Source organism: Artemia franciscana, chromosome 3 (assembly GCF_032884065.1).
Source record: "Artemia franciscana chromosome 3, ASM3288406v1, whole genome shotgun sequence".
In the NCBI taxonomy this organism is placed as follows: domain Eukaryota; kingdom Metazoa; phylum Arthropoda; class Branchiopoda; order Anostraca; family Artemiidae; genus Artemia; species Artemia franciscana.
In genome coordinates, this window is record NC_088865.1 from 5,066,432 (window position 1) to 5,085,167 (window position 18,736).

General features: G+C 35.6%; 1 protein-coding gene across 4 annotated transcripts in view; it reads left to right on the forward strand.

Annotated features, from left to right (window-relative positions):
- Nucleotides 1-12,142, forward strand: part of LOC136024793 (uncharacterized) — a 43,495-nt gene extending 31,353 nt beyond the window's left edge. For all 4 annotated transcript variants that reach the window (XM_065700257.1, XM_065700258.1, XM_065700259.1 and 1 more), the window contains exons 4-5: nucleotides 1,380-1,849; nucleotides 10,658-12,142. In XM_065700257.1, coding sequence (XP_065556329.1) covers nucleotides 1,380-1,849; nucleotides 10,658-10,975 — 788 coding nt within the window. In that variant the 3' untranslated portion in view covers nucleotides 10,976-12,142. The remainder of the gene's footprint in view (nucleotides 1-1,379; nucleotides 1,850-10,657) is intronic.
- Nucleotides 12,143-18,736: the final 6,594 nt, after the last annotated feature.

Below are 18,736 nucleotides of genomic sequence, written 5' to 3' on the forward strand. Positions count from 1 at the left end.
TTGTGTCAGTCAGAATCATACAAGGACTTTTTAATCTGTATGATTTGACGACAAAAATGGGCCGTGGGCCTTCGAGCACTTCCTGCCCAGCCACCTCCATCTCTAACTTTTGGGCATACTGGTAGGCATTGTGCCCCTTATTTGTGTTTGGAATCATACAATGATTTGTAAATGGTATAATTAAAGGATCAAAGTGGACAGGTGGTGCTCTAAGACCCCATACTCCAGTACCGCCTTTTTCAACTGAAAGGAAGGTATGTGGTACATTTTTTGAACCAGAATTGTGAAACGATTTTCGATTTGTATCATCGGAGGCATAAAGTATGTGCGCAACTTCTACACGATCACCCGATATGATGAAGTTGTTTATTACTAAAAATAAAAGTTTGGAAGTAGTGGGCGCTCATGGTATGAAAACTGGTTAGTATTACACGGTGTTATGTTATTTTCGTTCAAATTGAAAGACGTGGTGTCGTAAGGGGTCTTGAATTCGTTATAAACTTAATTTAGAAAAAAACAAGTTTTTCAACTGAAAGAAAACTTAAAGCGAACAGAAATTATTCTGCGTACGGGGGGGGGCGCCCCTTTCTCACCCCTCACTTTTTACTTTAAAGTCAAAAGTTCTTTATAAATACTCTTTATTTAAATTGGAGGGCTTTTGTGCTTGAGCAATCTTTCTTCAAGAGCAAGGGCTGAGGGAGGGGCAGCTCCCCTCATACATGGAATAATTTCTGTTTTTTTTTAGTTTTAATGTTGCTCCTTACTTTCAGTTAAAAAAAAACTCTTTTTCAGTTAAAAAAGTCAAAAGTTCTTTGTAAATACTCTTCATTTAAATTGGAGGGCTTTTGTGCTTGAGCAATCTTTCTTTAAGAGCAAGGGCTGAGGGAGGGGCAGCTCCCCTCATACATGGAATAATTTCTGTTTTTTTTTTAGTTTTAATGTTGCTCCTTACTTTCAGTTAAAAAAAACTTGTTTTTTTTTTTATTTAACTTCTTGCAGTTTTTCAAATAATCCCAAGAAATTTCCTTCTATTCTTCTGCAGTAATATTTCCCCACAGAAAAACTACCCCCCGGAAACTTTCCTCCACGGAAAATTCTCCCTGTAGAAATTCACTCCCGAAGAAAATTCTGCCCCCCCCCCAAAAAAAATCGTATATTTCGTTTGTCTCTACAGCTCCGGACACCCTCCGCTCCATGTTGAATCAAACGGAACATCGGCAGATAACAATTCAGCCCAGGTAGTATTGGGTAGCAAAACAAGATCTAGGCTTAAAATGGAATGGCGGGAGGTGTTTGTGGCACCGTTTTCTAAGAGGGTAGTGTTGTAATTAATGTACTTTATTGTGCCTTTTTTCTTTTACATATTCAATTTTTTTTAGAGCTTTTTCAGCTCTACAACTCCGGATACCCTCCGCTCCCTATTGAGCCGGATGAGACACCTGAAGATAACAATTCAGACTCGGGAGTATCAAGTGTTCGCAGTATTTCAATGTTTTCCACTGGACAAGCTGAATCTCGACCCGTTGAAAGCGTCCCTTTGCAGTTGAAAGCAGCGCCAGAGACAAAAAAAGACGAAGAGAACGGATGCAAAGACCTAATAGAAAACAACGATTTTGAAGACGCAAAGAGTTGCGACTCAAAAGGAGAAATTGAAGAAAAAAAAGGAGTGGATTTTAAAGTTGTTCTATTAACATATGCAAATGATGGTCGAGATTTGGCTAAAGACGTTGCAAAACGCTTCCGAAAACATCGACCGGGTTTGCCAAGGTTGGGTGTTGTCACTTTAGAAGAAAACGAAGAATTTTTATGTGTTGATCCCTGGGGAATTATTCAAAAGTGGTTTTTTGAGGTTAGTATAATTAATTTATTGTTTTTTTGGAAACCTGTGGAGTCAATGTGTTGATAACTGTTTTAGTCATGTATGTCTTATTCACTTTCTATAATAATGGGATTGGAATGAACATTTACAATGAATATCAGATTAGATATTGACGAAACTGCATCAGCATCATCACTAGTTTCTAAGTTCCTGATGTGAATAAAATAAGCCTGGCTAGAATTTGAAATAATATATAATGAAGGAATAATTTAAACGAAATGAATATAATGAAATGATTGTTTGGCTCTTAGTTTGAATTGCACAGGAATTTGAAGCTACACAGGAGGAATCCTCTTTTCCATCAACGCCTCTCTTAACTGCTAATCAAGCAGTGTGTGGGGGTGGTAAGGCAATAGAAACCTCGACCCAGGTTTTTGGGTCTGCCCCAACATAAATTAAATTACTTTGAAGGGACAGAAAAAAGGAAAAGCAATCTTAGTTTGGTGAAATTTGAGTTGAACTAAATGTCAAAGTTTATTTGTAAAACTCTAGTTTTATTATTATAAGTCGAAGTCTATACTGACTAATCCTGTTACCCTGAAAGTAGATAAGACTTAGGTGATCGTAGTCGACTTAGTGTTATGCTATGGAGAGGACTGCTGTAACAGATAGATATTTCTATAGATAGATCTATAGATATAGATATATATAGAATATATATAGATGAAGGTATTTCAATTAGAGACAAGTAAAGGTAAGCATGGTAAGAATGCGAGAGATATCGTAGTTGATGTAAAAAATAATGGTAATTTTGTTTGAAATCTTATTTGCTATCTTTTGTGTTACTCAGGGGTACCCATTGGTGGGAGGGCAGTTGTCCCCGTTAATTTTTAATAATACCCATTTTCTTATATTGCCATTGAAATACAGTCGAAAAATACTTTTAATGAAGATTTTAAGACAGATTTTTTCTTAAATGAAAAAAGAGGGAATTTGACGAAAAAAGATTAAGACTTTTAACACTTAATTTTTGACTATTCAGGTTGCCAATCGCAACATTCTGTACTTACTACTTCGAAAAATAATGATACACAGCGGGACCTCGATTTATCGAAACTCAAGGAGGGAAAGAAAAATTTGTTGTATCGAGGATTTCTATATATTGACATTCGATGTATCTAGGTGATTTCTCACAAAGTTTGATGTATAGAAGTTCATAACAGCATTGATAAACCGGGAGATTTATTTTGAATTAAAGTCGAATAATTGTGGGCATCAATAATTCTTAGTTTCTAGGGTATTCTATATGTCTCAGGAGAGATAAACAAACGAGAATATAACAAGCAATAAATATCTGTTTTTTAATAAAGACAATAATTTAAGTCATTTAAAACACTTAATAAACATGTAAAATTGTTTCAATAACTTTTGATAGAACATTTGAAGCTTCTTTATGAATTTAAGGAATACTACAGATAAGATATTTCATTGGTTTTATGAGTCAAACAAAAATCAAAAATCTCTCACCGAAACAACAAACGAAAAAAACATGTCTATCGGGACACAAGATCTACTTCAAATAAAATATTACTCTACATCAGTTGTATAGTTATTTGTATAATTTGTATAGTTATAATTATTATTTATAAGAAATTACTTATGAAAGTTTTTGAAATGGTTATTTGTCTACGTGTTATTTTGACTTCCAGTCATCGTACTTTACCCAGATTGATTTTCAATTAAAGTCGAATAGTTGTGGGCATCAAGCCATGGCTAATTGTGGAAAAAGCCAAGACAGATAGTCTGGCATGAGAGGCGATTCTGGCGTTAACTCCCCATATTATGATTGTATAAAAATGATGTTAGTTCGTTTGTTGATAGATAGGTCCATCTATTATCCGTCCATTCCTTTAAACATGGATTAGCATGTCATTGACAAGTTTTTCTTTTGAAGAAATTATTTCGATTTGCATGGGTTTTGTTTAAAACCTTGATGAACAGATTTGACTTGAGAGGAGTAAAAGCCACCAGATTTCGTTTCATTGGGGTTTTACTACAATTATTTCAAAATGTAGAGATAAAATTAACAGTGTGTAGATAGGGTAATTCAAGGGGAATGGAAGAAATTTTTGTATATGTACTGCTGCGTCAGATGTCCTGATTTTCTTTAAGCCCTAGGTGGTTGGCCGAAAAGGACAATCGTCGGCAATCTGCCATCCTTCATCCGCAGAACGTGCCCTAGCCATCATGCCCCTTGCCCCGTTTCCATCAGTTCTATATGTCAAGGCATTTAATGTGATGAGTTTCGTTACATTGAGGTTCCACTGTGCCAGTAGTTTACTGCCCTATTAATATTTGAACTTCTGTATTTACACCGAGTCTCTTTGTCGTAAGGCGACTTAGAATTTTTCTTGTTGGGAGGGGATGTATATCCTCTCTTCCTCATAATAAAGTATACTTGGCGGTTTTCATTTCTTATGCCTGTTAATCGACAAGCATAGCTGATAGTTAAATGTATTTACTTCCAGTGATAGGCTACATGCCTAATTTTCTTATTTTGTAATGCTAGACTCACGGCTAAAGCCGTATCTTAGCCTGAGTTTGCTCATTTGTGTTTCTAATAATCGTTAAACGTTTCAACCACAGTGGATGCAGCAAAAACGTAAAGATCGGTTCATATCAAATCGGTTTATTTCACAAATTATTACGCAAACGGAAAAGCTATAACCATAAGTTAGATTTCCTCCACAGAGAAGCTACGACACAAACGGATATGTTTTCCAGTGCCTTTGTTATGTTCTAACGCGGCCGTTGAAGTCATGAACTTGCATGGATAAAACGGAGAAAGTCTGACAGAAAATATGACATGGCACGAAAACGCAGCTTTGTGAACCGGTTAGCCTCTAAAAACGTTCTAGTGTTCACACTGGGATGGGGAAAAATTTGCAATGGAAATGACAGCTGTAATACAAGGCAATTGAATCATAATAATTTTCTTTGACAAACTTTCTTAGTCAAGAATATGTTCCACCTAAATGGCCGTCATGCTTAAAAAAATAACACTAGACTAGTGCTTATTAAACACTGAGGTGTAATAGGGCACATACAAATTTGATAAGCATTTTTCGTTCGGTACAATGTTCTGATCGATCTTTGGGCTTTGATCAAGTATTTTCTTTTTTTCGTAAAAATGGAGGTAATTTGCTTGGAGGAAAGACAGTCAACAAAAAGCTTGGAGGAAAAACAGTCTGCTAGGTTTCTTTATATTTAAAAAAAGAAATGACCCGGAGCAATTTCTATAGAACAAATAACAATTTTTTAATGCTGACAATTCTTTTTTAAGGGTGTCTGTACCTACTACAGTTTGTTTTCATAGCTATCTACGGATCGAAATCGTTTTGCTACAACTCAAAGTAAAATATTAAACATCTCACTTTTTTTTTATAGAAGACAAAATATCTACATAGAAAGAAAGCTACAAAAAGTCATTTTCAGTCATTAATTTTAACTCTGTCTTTTCCATATAATTAGTGTTTGTGTCCTCATCTTCTTTTTCTGATGTTCATGCTTTGTAGAAATATAATTTTTTTTCTAATAGTAAATATTACCTTAAAGTTACCTTACCTTAAATGTCACTTGCCCTCGATAAAGACAACTCCTGTAGACACCAGTTAATGATGATGATGACTCAGCTCGTTGAGCGCATCCCAAACTGTGTCCCACAACTTGCTGCACCAGTATCTGTCGACAGCTGATTTTAAGTGCTTCAATACTAGGGGATAGGACTATATTCTGGTTAAGGGAGTTCCATAGGCCAGTCATACAGTTGGAGAAAATTGTTTTTTGCAGCCTTGTATAAGCACGTTTTCGGTAAAGCTTCAGTCGGTTTTAATATTTAGGCTTTATGTTTTAAGAAAAGGTTAATGTTGAATCTATTGTTTCTTTACTATTGTGTTTATTGTGCACCCTACCTTTAAAATGCATAAGGATTGGCATATGAAACCAAAAAAATTAATCAATGAATTAGAGTGCCCTCTCCGCCTGCAATTTAGAGATTCTCAAAAGATGGCATAGAAGTGAATAGGAACAGCCGGCATTCATTATTTTCGTTTTATCTGTATGGAGCAGTTGCATTTAATCCGATATTGAATTTGCTCTATGAATTTGTAAAAGTTGTGGCAGAAAGTTTGTTGGGCAATTCTGAAAAACGATTTCCTGTCCTGTAAATTTAGGATCCTCAAAATCAGTTGGCATCAGAAAATTACCAATAGGGAAATCCGGCTGAAAACAAACCAGCCCATAGTGACCGAAGTTTTGAAGAAACGAAGATGGATATATTTGGGTCATGTTCTACGCATGCCCGAAGACAGACTGCCCTCAAGAGTGTATCAATGGCAGCCTGAAGGAAGACGAAGACGAGGCCGACCAAAACACACATTGCGGAGGCAGTATGATCGGGACCTGAAAAAGACAAACATTTCCCTCACTCCGCAATGGGAAGATATCACTGCAGCCCCACAGCTTCGTGGTGAATGGAGAGACTTTGTCGACGCCCTGTGCACCACCGATGGCTCAGGAGGATCTAAGGTCTAAGGTAATCTGTAAGAACACGCGATGGAGTCAAATGGGTGCGATTCTCTTAATGAAAGTTTTGTACTCCTTCTGAAATATGCGATTTTGCAGCAAGCCTCTAGTAACTGGAATTATCTGGACACGATACTGTTTTTATAGATGCTTCCATTCACTGAGCGAGAGTTGTGACGATGCTTGGAGTTTTTCGTAGAAAAATGATCTAAAATAGCTCATAAATAGAAAAATATTCCTATTTTTGTATTTTTCTGCCACATGTTGATCATATTTTTTCAGTATAAGAAGAAAAATTAAAGGCACATTTTAAGAATGTGATTCAATAGATGGATAAAGCTGAATTTCAGCCATCGAATGATTGTCGTTTCTTTAAATCATTGTCGTTTTTCGACAATTGTCGTTTCTCTAAATCATCGGACGACTACTACTACTACTACAACTCATTGCAGCACTCAGCCACCCGAGACCAACACAGCTACGTATGCTTCACCTTCATCCCAATCAATTAAAGGCTTCCCTCTTCTACACCCTTCCAAGAAGTTCCAATTTCTATTAAACCCTTCTTTATGATATCATGCCACCCCGGTTGGGAACGATCTGCTTTTGTTTGGCCCTAGATGGTTGTTAGAACTGCAGAAAAGTAAGATACCAAGAGCTTGGAACAGGGGAACAAAAGCTTCAAGGTGCCTGTTAAGATCTTTGATGCTGCTAACTGGGACAATTTCTTTGAAAAATCATTTCAGGAGTTATTCAGGAGTGGCAATTTGAAAAATGAAGGGGGAAGGGACAGGTTTTATGTCCATTTGTTTCAGTAAAGATGGATCGAAGTGGGGCTTTACAAATCTCCCCAACTTTTGGGGAGATTTTTGGCCTGATCTTTAGGTGAGATTACGAAAAGGGTACCTTCAACTCCTCTCCCTCCGATTGTTGTTCCTGGACTTAACAACTCTTACGAGACCGAAGTTTGCTTTTTAGTTTGGTTTTAACAGGAGTATCAATCTCTTCGGTCGCCAGGTTACATTTTGTCAGATGGAAAAGAATATTATCCGGTTGAATGTTCGACTCACTTTGGTTTCAGATGAGCGTTGAAATTTTGGTAGTTTAGATTTTTGTTTTAAAACGTCTTGTTTGTGCATTAGTAAAAGTTTTGTTCCCCAAATTTTGGGAAGATTTTTGGCGTGATCTTTAGGGGAGATCACGAAAGGGTACCTTCAACTCCTCTGCCTCCAATTGGTGCCCTGGACTTAACAATTCTTACGAGACCGAAGTTTGCTTATTAGTTTGATTTTAACAGGAGTATCAATCTCTTCGGCCGCCAGGTTACATTTTGTCAGATGGAAAAAAATATTATCCGGTTGAATGTTCGACTCGCTTCGGTTTCAGATGAGCGTTGAAAATTTTTGGTTGTTTAGATTTTTGTTGTAAAACGTCTTGTTTGTGCATTAGTAAAAGTGTACTATTTTTATTCCTTTTCAGGCGTAATTTTATTCCTTTTCAGCTCATTCATTTAGTAATCCAAATTCATTCATATCAGTTTCATTTTGTTGATACACTTTCGTGGGGGATTAGTGAATTTTGCTTTCAATTTGCTATACCTGGCTGGTTCTTTTCATTCGACAGACTTCAATTGTCATGTAGATTATAGTTTTACTCGTTTAAGGTATCAGCTTGTTTTAGTTGGCCAGGTTTTGACTTGTTTTAAGAGCTTCATGGCTACAAGTAATCTTGATGTGAATATGAATTGTTTTTCGCGCTGAATTAATATTTTAATGTACTTTGTAGATAAAGCTATCAATTCATTTATATTTTTACATTCGATTAAATAGATTTGGATGTTGTTTTATTTGGGGGTAAAAAGAAAAAGTTCCTTGTTCCTCAAAGAGTAAATAGAATGTTGATCGATTTTCTGAGCATTTCTGAAACTGCCTCGACAATATCTGCATGAATTCTAATGAGTGTGTTATTTAAACAAGCGAAAAAATAAATATCAAGTTCCAAGCGCTTTGTATCTACGGAACTTTTAAATTGACGAAAATAAACCGGATATCAATATAACACTGAACAATAAAATTTGTCGAGTCATTTGACGGAGACTGACGGGGGCTCCACCTTGCCCAACACCCGCAATTTTATTAGTGGCCATTTTCTACTACTGCACAGGGCCGTGTGCAGTGGATTATGAGTGTTCAGTGGGAACTGTTTGACCAGCAATTTTTTAGCTTGCCCTCACCCCCTACATCTTATCTTTCCACTCGATTGGTGTTGTTTCCACCCTTCTGTTGTTTCCAGGGGAAGAATGTCAAACTTTGAGTGCTAATCTCACGTATTGTGTTGCGAGAGCAACACTTTGGTTTTGTCGTGTTTTTTTTTTTTTTGTTCCTTGCACCCCGATTTCAGCTTATTCCTAGAAAGTGGTAAGGGTCTAACCTCTGCGGTTTTTACGGAAAGTTTGGACCTTAGGCCGGATTGATGAATATGACTTTACATTTTGGAAAGCTTCGTAGAACTCTTGCCTGGGGCCAAAAAGGATGGTTTTTGCTTGTCCTTGAGCCAGAGCCTATAGTGTGTGAAGTGAAGAGGAGTTGTATAGCCTATGTCAGAGAGGACTATCTGAAGTTATGCAGCCAAGATTTCGTTTCATCAAACCATGTTTCTGCTTTCGAGTGGAAAGCTCCGTTCTAGCAGGCAAGCAGGCAGGCACCAGTTTCAAATTGAAGATGGACTAAAATCTATAAGTGTTAAATATATGCGACAGTTACCCTGCCCCACAGCCAATATATCTTCTTTGAGTGATAAATAGAAAAATTTAGAGAAGCAAAAAAGCGGCATTTTCCCACGGGTCCGAAAGTGCTGCCATCTATTGTTTCTACCCATTTCTGTTCGTGATTTCAGCTGAGTTTATCATTCGGTTTTTCGCACTTGGGATTGCGGTAGAGAAATGGTATCAGATGTGCCTCTTAAACTTTAAAAGTTCTCTCATTGCTAAAGAAATTAGAGTTTATCCTTTGCTCCTTTCTAAGTGATGACGTTAGAAAGTTGGCCTACGGCAAAAAAGTCAACTTTTGAACTAAGGCAGATAGATTTTTTTTTCGACGGCAGTCGATAGATTTTGATGAGCTGATCAAAGTGTATGTCATCCATTTTTTTGTACAAAAATTCCTTCATGAGATATACCAGTTTGAAAATTTAAAGGGGTTGACAACTTCAGTAGTAAGGTACACACTGAAACCAAAAATAGGCCGATACCAATTGTGAGACATATAGCGGAGTTGTAAGCAACAGTCGGCTGTTAGCTCATAATCATCCTCGGCAATGAGGGGCTCGCAACTCTTACTAGTTGGTGTACCTATTTTTTGTTTCCGTTGTATTTGATGGTAAGACCAATTTGGTTCCAGTGGTAAGACATGTAGGGGACTTGTAAGTAATAATCGGCTGTAAGGCTACAATCATCTTTAGCAATGAGGAGTTTGCAACTTTTGCGAGTTGGTGTACCTAGTATGTATTTTAGCATCCTTACAGATTAACAACTTCAGCGTTTAGTCGCAGCGAGGAAACAAAACCAAAGTGTTGCTCTCGCAACACTTTACTCGGCGAAGCCGAGCAAAGGTTGCCGCAACACCTCACGTTGCCCATGCAACGTAGATCTAGTTAACTCTTCTGTTAGTACCAGCTATTTCCCAGCCATATTCTTTGCCATGGTAATAATACTATAAATTGTACGACATCATATTTAATGCTTTATGTGATGTTCTTACCATATTATCATTATTATTCAGTGTTTTTCTCTTCATTTTATGTCGTGGTCCACGGACAACATTTTTTGTTTAAAATTACTTGTCATGCTTCTTGTGTTATGGTCCCAATTTTTTCCATTTCTCACCGTGAAATTTCTCACCGTGTTTTATTTTATGGTAAAAACACCATATTTTTGTGTACAACAATTTTGTGTGTTATCGTCACTATTTTCTTATAATTGCGCGATGTTTCTCATCATAATTAATCGTTTATGCGGAGTATATTGTCCCGATACAGAAAGAACAATATTAAATAAGGATATCTAATTTTATTCTATATTATTTTACTAATGGTATAATATTATATTTATGATTATTGCTATATTTTTGGGTTAGATTAAATTATTCCTATATTGACAGAAGAATATTTAGACAGGATGTCTTGTTTAATTTTTATGTTATTTCATTAATACTATTATTACATTATATCTGTTATTATTACTATATTACATTTTAGGTTGATTATATTGTCCCGATACTGACAGAAGAATATCTAGAAAGGATATCTAGCCATTTCGTCCAGTCAATTGATTCTGACAATTGCTTCGATGCTCGTTACGTACGTCTGATTTACACAATGATGTGCAACGAGTTTATGCAGAGAGGATGTCTGAACTATCGAGTTCGTCCCCTTATGTCAAACGAAATATTGGCCAAAATTGATCAGAGGGCTAGTATGAAAAATCCAATTTTCATGGCGTGGAAGAAAGTTGATGATTGTGACGCGTTGGCGGGGAATATGTTGAAACCTGCTCCTCGATCGCCTGCATTTTAATGGAATGATTTGTTTTCGTACTTTTTCGCTTTTTGAGTTTTTTTTTTTCTTATTTTTTTTCGATGACCAATTAGTTGCCAAAAATACATTGCATTTGCGAAATCTTTTTTCTGAATTTTGAAAATTGGAAATTCTAAGAAACTGGAACCTGCCTGTATTCGTACAATAGAATAATTTGTTGTTTTATTCTATATAACTTTCTAGATGAACTGTTATTTTCTAGATAAATTATTGCACAGTGAAATCGTTTTATAGTCATATTTTGGTAACATAAAGCAGGTTCCTGAACATTTTTTTTCTAAAATCCTTAAGACGGTTTAAAATTCAAGTTAATTGGATTTTGCTTATACTACTGATCGTGCTTGGATCTTTATTTACGCCAAATCTACGTTTGCATAATGTATTCTATGATTCACTAGCCTCTTAATGGAACTGACAATAAAAACATACCTAGATCTACAAGAATAACAGCAAGCAGTGCAGGGGCACCAATTAACGAAAATGTAGATGGGGTGGGGCCTCAAGGATTTTATTTTTGTGTTTTTTTGTTTTTGTGTTTAAAGATACAAAAAATGATGTATTGTTCACACTCTAGGGGAATCGTATTTTGTTTTTCTCGATCTTTTCAATGAGAATCCTAAAAAAAGTATTTTAAAAACCTTTGGGGGGGGGCAAACTTTTTTATGTTTACTGGAACTACCTAATCGATTGGTGACATCTGAGATATTTGTAAATGTCTTGTTTTGATTGATTCAACTCAAAACAATATATGTATCATTATTTCCGCCTTAATTTTGGAGATTCAAACTATAACTGCTCAAGACTTATTTTCTTGCGCTTACCGTATTTTGATTATCGACGGTTGAGTATAATGTAGTTTTATTATGTAATATTTCTGGTTTCTCATAACTAATATTTTATTTTTAGTTTAATTACTTTTATATTTTGTTTACTTCAAATGAATTTAAATTATTGCGCAACAGCCAATGATTGACCCGGTTTCTCTCTAGTTTGCTGTTGTTTATTTTTTTATTTTTATGTTCTTTTGGTTCATAAAATATTTTTGTGACAGTGCTCTAAAATTATATGTATATATTTTTTGTTTGAATTTTAGATCCACATTTAATTGTTATTTAAATGTATGGAAAATACAGTGTATTAAGTCAATTCATTAAGTTTCCGAATTCTACTTTAGATCCGTCTGTGCTCCAGAGTTACCCAGTGCATCAATAAGGAGCAGTCAATCTTCCCAGTGGTTTGCTGCTTCTACTATATCCTCCCACTGAAGGTATATTGAGGTGTTCAGCCCAGCATAAATGTATATATACGAACAGAAACGATAACTTCTATACTCTCCATTAAAGCATCAATTGAGAACTCTCTTCATGACTCCGCCTCTTCGCACACGAGTGATTACCACTGTTTAGCGCATTACATATGATGCGATCTGACTGAATGCTAAGAAGCAACCCCAACTATTGCTGTGGCATACTGCGATCTTCTCAGTTAGTTCGCTAGGATGTGTGTCGTTTTTAGACAAACTTTTCGCTACTGTTCATGTATATATATATATATATATATATATATATATATATATATATATATATATATATATATATATATATATATATATATATATATATATGTATATATATATCATGTGATGCTTTCGGTAACATATGTTGTCGAAAGCAAGAATTCTCCTCTCCTATACCTCGGTCAAGTTCCAGGTTTTGGCTGCGTCGAAAATATTGTCGACTTTCCCCTTAACTGTAACGCTAGACTGTTCTGCTTAAGCTATTATTTATTCTTTGCGTTTTTCTTGTTTTGTTTCCATTTACTCTTATTTTTCTGTACTTTTGTACTCCTCTAAGTACATTTCATGCATGTAAAGAGGGTGGAAATTCATTTATTATCATTCTTTGATAGTCAGGAACTGTCCATGCGTGGTAACTGTCCAAGAGGCTGGCCTCTCAAGTCATGTTTGCATTGGTTGGTTATTTTCCGCTGTCAGTGAGTCTTGGAGAATTCTTTTGAGACTTGTGTTATTGAAAGCAAGGACTCTACTCTCCTATACCTCGGTCAAGTTCCAGGTTTTGGCTGCGTGAAGCAGAACTGGCATGATGTTGCTATTAGCGAGTCGCAATTTCAGCCATAGAGCGAAGCTTTAAGACAACTTTCGGTAGAGAAGCTTTTTTGCAAACTTTCGGTAGTCTATTGAAGGTTCCATTAGCTTGACCTGTTCTTGTGAGCACTTCTTTTGTGCCACAAATCACTATCAATAAATAAATGAAACTCTCAAAACGAACAGAGATTACAATAAATAGCCAAGTCAAATTCAAAACGAGCAAAAATTAACATGAGTTGGGCTGATAGCCCCCATGCCTTCTCAAGGCCAGAAAATGATTTGTGCTTTACTGAAAACCAAATACGTTTTTATGGTTTCAATTTTTTACTTTAATAAACACAAATTTACTCAGCCGTTGTTCAGGAGGTTACTCATTGCATGATGTTTTAACCGATTATTATTCTGCATTTTAAGATTTGGCCTTTTTTAAGGGGAACTCTATATCCCTCCTCAGGAGGGGATGACCCTTCTAAGGTCTGGGGTACACATACACTCCGATCATTTTGCTTTAAATTACACTTTTTTGGTTATATTTTAGGCTATGTAAAGTTGTTAAAATTTTCTGTCTCAAATTTTTGAATTTTAACGGATTAATTCTCTGTATTTAAAGATTTAGACTTTTTTTTTTAGGGGGATACTCTTTATCCCACCTCCTGAGACAAGGGAGCTTAAGAGATGGAATTTGATTTCCTGAGAATCCAGGATTTAACATTTCATTTTGAGTTCCCTCATGTTTTTTTCTAGTTTTCCCTTTGAGAGCTGATTGATTAAAGAGAATTTTTAAAACCCTGTCAAAGTTAATTTCGTAAATCTTACTACAGAAAATCTCCAAAAAAGCGGAAAAGTAAAGAATAAAGCCTCCCTACTGGTCACGTTCTTGACCTTTCCTCTACCACGAATAATATAAACGTCAAAAATTGGAATATTTTTTTGAGTTCTAAATTTACTAGTGAACATTCAACATATTAATTTTAGATAACCAATCAACAATGAATAGCAAATCTACGACGAACGATGGCTCCTCACAAATCACATTGATAAAGAAAATGACTCACAAGATTTTTACTCAAGCAGAAGCTACATTCAAGAAGAGGAAATAGTTGCACGATGACGCACGACTAGCCCATTTATCACTACGCCAAAAAGTAAAGAGAAAAATGAAATTCCAGCAGAAATTATTCCCTTTTTTTTATCAAACCCTGAATACCCCATTCTGGTGAAAAGTCACACAGCTACAGGATATGCGCTAAAGGATATTATCACAAAAATAGCTTATACACCCATTCGTGAATTCATACCGGAGAAAGACATTATATCAGTAATATCTGTAGGAAATCATTTTCACAGAGCTCCACTCTATCTACTCATTTGACGATTCGTACAGGTGAAAACCCATTCAAATGTAAAACTTGGAGCAAAAACTTCATATAGTTCTAGCTTATACACCCATCCAAGACTTCATACTGGAGAAAAAGTGTATGCCTGCAAGATATGCAAGAAACAGTTTTCACACAGTTGCACACTATCCATCCAGATGAAGCATCATTCTAGAGAAAAACTGCATACCTGCAAAACATGTACGAACATATTTTATTATTTTTCTAGCTTATCCAAGCACATGAATCGTCATATAGGCGAAAAACTGTGTGCCTGCAAGGTGACTTATACTTCCATTATAGACTTATATAACTTATGTATAGACTTATTAACACTGTAGAAAAACTGGCTACCTACAAAATGTGCACTAAAGGATTTTTTTCTCGCTTCTATACCATCAAAGCATATTCAGGTTAATACAGAAGACAATATAACAAACATTGCAAACGAGCAAGAATAGATCCCAGGAATCATTTTTACCTCAATTCGACAAGAGTGAATATATATTTCTCTATCCTATTCTTACATTAAATTTGTATTTTTTATGTCTTAAATTGTTGATTTAGCTAGCTAAAATTTTCATTTAAAGGGTGAAAAAGGCTTTTCGGACTAGATCATTACAAAAAGACATCGTTATAGGTTAATAATTCCATAATCATTAGAAGGGCAAAGACCTTATGGAGGGGGGGTTTAATACAAAGAGTTCTCTTTAAAAAAGACCAGTTATTCAATTACAGAAAAATAATCTATTAAAACATCATGCCCAAACTCTAAAATAGCAAATCCACAAACTCCCCTAGAGGCAATTTATAAAGTAAAAAAGTGTGAGTTAAAGAAATTGAACAGCACGTAGGTCCCAAACCCTAAATGGGTCACGGCCTCAAGAGCAGGATATAGAGAGCAACTCATCCCTATTTGACTGGCCGTCGTTCAACTGGGTCAACTGCAACTCACTCCACGTGCAACTTAATCCCATTTAACTAAATCCTCATTCAACTGGACCCCCGTTTAAATTAATCCATATTTGACTTAACCATTATATAAAATATATAATTCAAAAACTATAATTGATTCAAGTCCTGGAAGACCAAAAATGACACCAAAATTGAAAAATTTTATCATTTAGTACGGTACTTTTAGCCCAGTTAAAGGTCAGAAGGTGATGAAAAATCAGATACTTAATATGTGTAGCCTAATATTTGGTGAATTGAACGACTTTTTTCCTTATTTCAAGTTTAGGGAGACTACAATTGAAATAAGAATCAAATATATTTCATCACATAGCACCTTATTTCTACCCAAGGTTTAGTCAGTAGGGATAAAAATTATCAAAATCAGATACTTAATATGTGTAGCCTAATATTTGATGAATTGAACAACTTTTTTCCTTATTTCAAGTTTAGGGAGACTACAATTGAAATAAGAATCAAATATATTTCATCACATAGCACCTTATTTCTACCCAAGGTTTAGTCAGTAGGGATAAAAATCAGTAGGGAATATTACTATAACACATAATTGAAAAACAAAATATATAATTGAAAGGTCGTTTCCTATTAATCAAGTTATATGAGACCCAAAATGACATTAGGATTGAAAAATACATCATTGGAGATTGGAGAAATCCAATCTCAATTTGTTTTTCTCGATTACCATGACTCTGAAAGAATCACAGCTTTCCTTTGATTATAAATATATTGAAAAAAAAAAACACGAAAAACTTGGCTTAACCACATTGGTTATCGTGACCATAATGGTCCAAAGAAATGTCAAGGTTATTGCGGAAAAGGTCAGTCTTTTCGCAATTGCATTGAGGGCTATTACAGTCACCTTTAAAACTACTATGAATCAGTCTGTGTAAGCTTTTTGGAACAGGTAGCGAATCAGTCATAATGGGTATATATCCTTTTGATAAAAGATTCCTGCCCCTGTATTAATACTTCAAACTTTCAAAGAAACTAGTTTCCAGCCCCTGATTGTGAGATATTCAGTTTATATTATTTAGGAAATCTCTCTGAATATTTAATCGTTCATTTGTGTGCGAATATTAACAAAAAATTAAAATTCAAATTTTTCATCTCGATCCAACCTCACATAAGGCATAAATAATGTAATAAGTGCTATTATTTTTTCATTCTGACGTCACTTTCAGCCTCCCCAGACATGAAGTAATAATAAGGGACCTTTTAATCCACCCAACACCAGACGAATTTGGATTTTGACTTTTCACCCCCCCCCCCCCCGTTTGACTTCTCTTGGGGTGGTTATGAGGTACTAAGGGACCGAATTTTTCAATTTTTATGTCAGTTATGGTTTACTCGTACTCAAACTAATCGGAACTGACCTTTGAATCCAGAAAATGTTGAGGAAATTTGAATTCGAGATTCTCCATCCCCGTCCTTCCTTCTCTTTTTTTTGAAAAAAATTTGTATTTTAATATTTATAATTAATATTGGAATATGTTATTAAGAGCATTTTTTGAGTATCCAGTAAAAAAAACCTTTCTGTCGCTAAAATGCTGAGATTTTGCCCTTTTTTCGTTGTTTTCCAGGACTAGTATATAAAATAAGAACTTAAATCAATAGTATAAAAGCTTTGTAAGAGAAAAGATTCACAAATCGTCAGAAACTCATGTGGAATGGGTGAGGAAATGCCTCAGGTTTCTGGGTATGGAAGTAAATACATCTCCTGTACGGAAAATATTTTCTTCACGATGAAGAAATGATTAAAACGGTGAAAAAAATTAACCCCGATAACTACTTAGAGAGTATGTATTTAAAAGGGCAGGGGGTACAGAATCCTAGTTATTCCAATGTATGTTTTGTATAATATACCCCCCCCCTCCACTCTATATTGTACTTTTAGTTTGTAATGTTTCTAATGTAATTTTCACTATTAAACTTCTGAAACTTAAACCAGATAATTTTACTGGTAGGTCCAAAATTAAACTAGACCTACGTTGCCCGGGCAACGTGAAGCGTTGCGAGAGCAACACTTAGGTTTTGTTTCTTCGCTATCAATCAGTAATCAAATGATCAAAGGCTATTCCTTAGCGTTGAAAAAACAACAACTATAAAATAATATTGAAAGAGGGGACTAAATTGACTTTGCAGCAAGTTGAACTTTATCCTTTTCATTCGTAGACATCGTGACGGATGCACACTTGGAACAATATCTTATATAATCTAGTTGGTATTATAAAGCTATCCGTAACTTTTCAGGATTTAAATACCATAGGTGACACTAATTATTACGAAATTACCTCATTGTTTTACGTTATCGTTTGTACCCGTTGCGTAAACACTGAATTCTGTCAGATTTAAAGAGATCGAATACAATGTGCACCAATTTGCACAAACTTCCAGCCCAAAGTGAACAGATTCTTTCTTACAAGTCCCTCTCCCGTAATAGACATCAAGTTCACCGGAAACAAATAAATGGATACACTAACTAGCAAAAGTTGCAAACCCCTCATCGCTGAAGACGGCTGTAGCCCAACAGCCGATTATTACTTACAAGTCCCCTACATGTCTTACCACTGGAACCAAATTGGTTTAACCATCAAATACACCGGAAACAAATAATAGGTACACCAACTAGCAAAAGGGGCAAACCCTTCTTTGTCAAAGATGAATTTGAGCTAACAGCCGTTTCTCGCCCAAAGTGAACCGATTCTTACTTACAAGTCCCTCTCCCGTGATAGGCATCAAGTTCACCGGAAACAAATAAATGGGTACACCAACTAGCATCTGAGTTGCAAACCCCTCATCGTTCATTATGACTGTAGCCTAACAGCAGATTATTACTTACAAGTCCCCTGCATGTCTTACCACTGGAACCAAATTGGTTTTGCCGTCAATTACACTGGAAACAAATGATAGATACACCAACTAGCAAAAGTTGCTAACCCCTCATTGCCGAAGGTGATTATTAACTAACAGCCGACTGTTGCTTACAAGTCCTCTATATGTCTCACAATTTGTATCGGCCTAAGTTTTGTTTTAGTGTGTACCTTACTAATGAAGTTGTCAACCCCTTAAAACTTTCAAACTGGTAACTAAAAAACGAATGTCGTATACTTTGACCAGCTCATCAAGAGCTATCGATTGCCGTTAAAAAAAAAACTCTAACTGTCTTAGTTCAAAAGTTGTTTTTTTTTTACCGTAGGCCAACTTACAAACCTCACCACTTAGAAGGGAGCAAAGGATAAGCTCCAATTTCCACGTCACCACTTAGAAGGGAGCAAAGGATAAGCT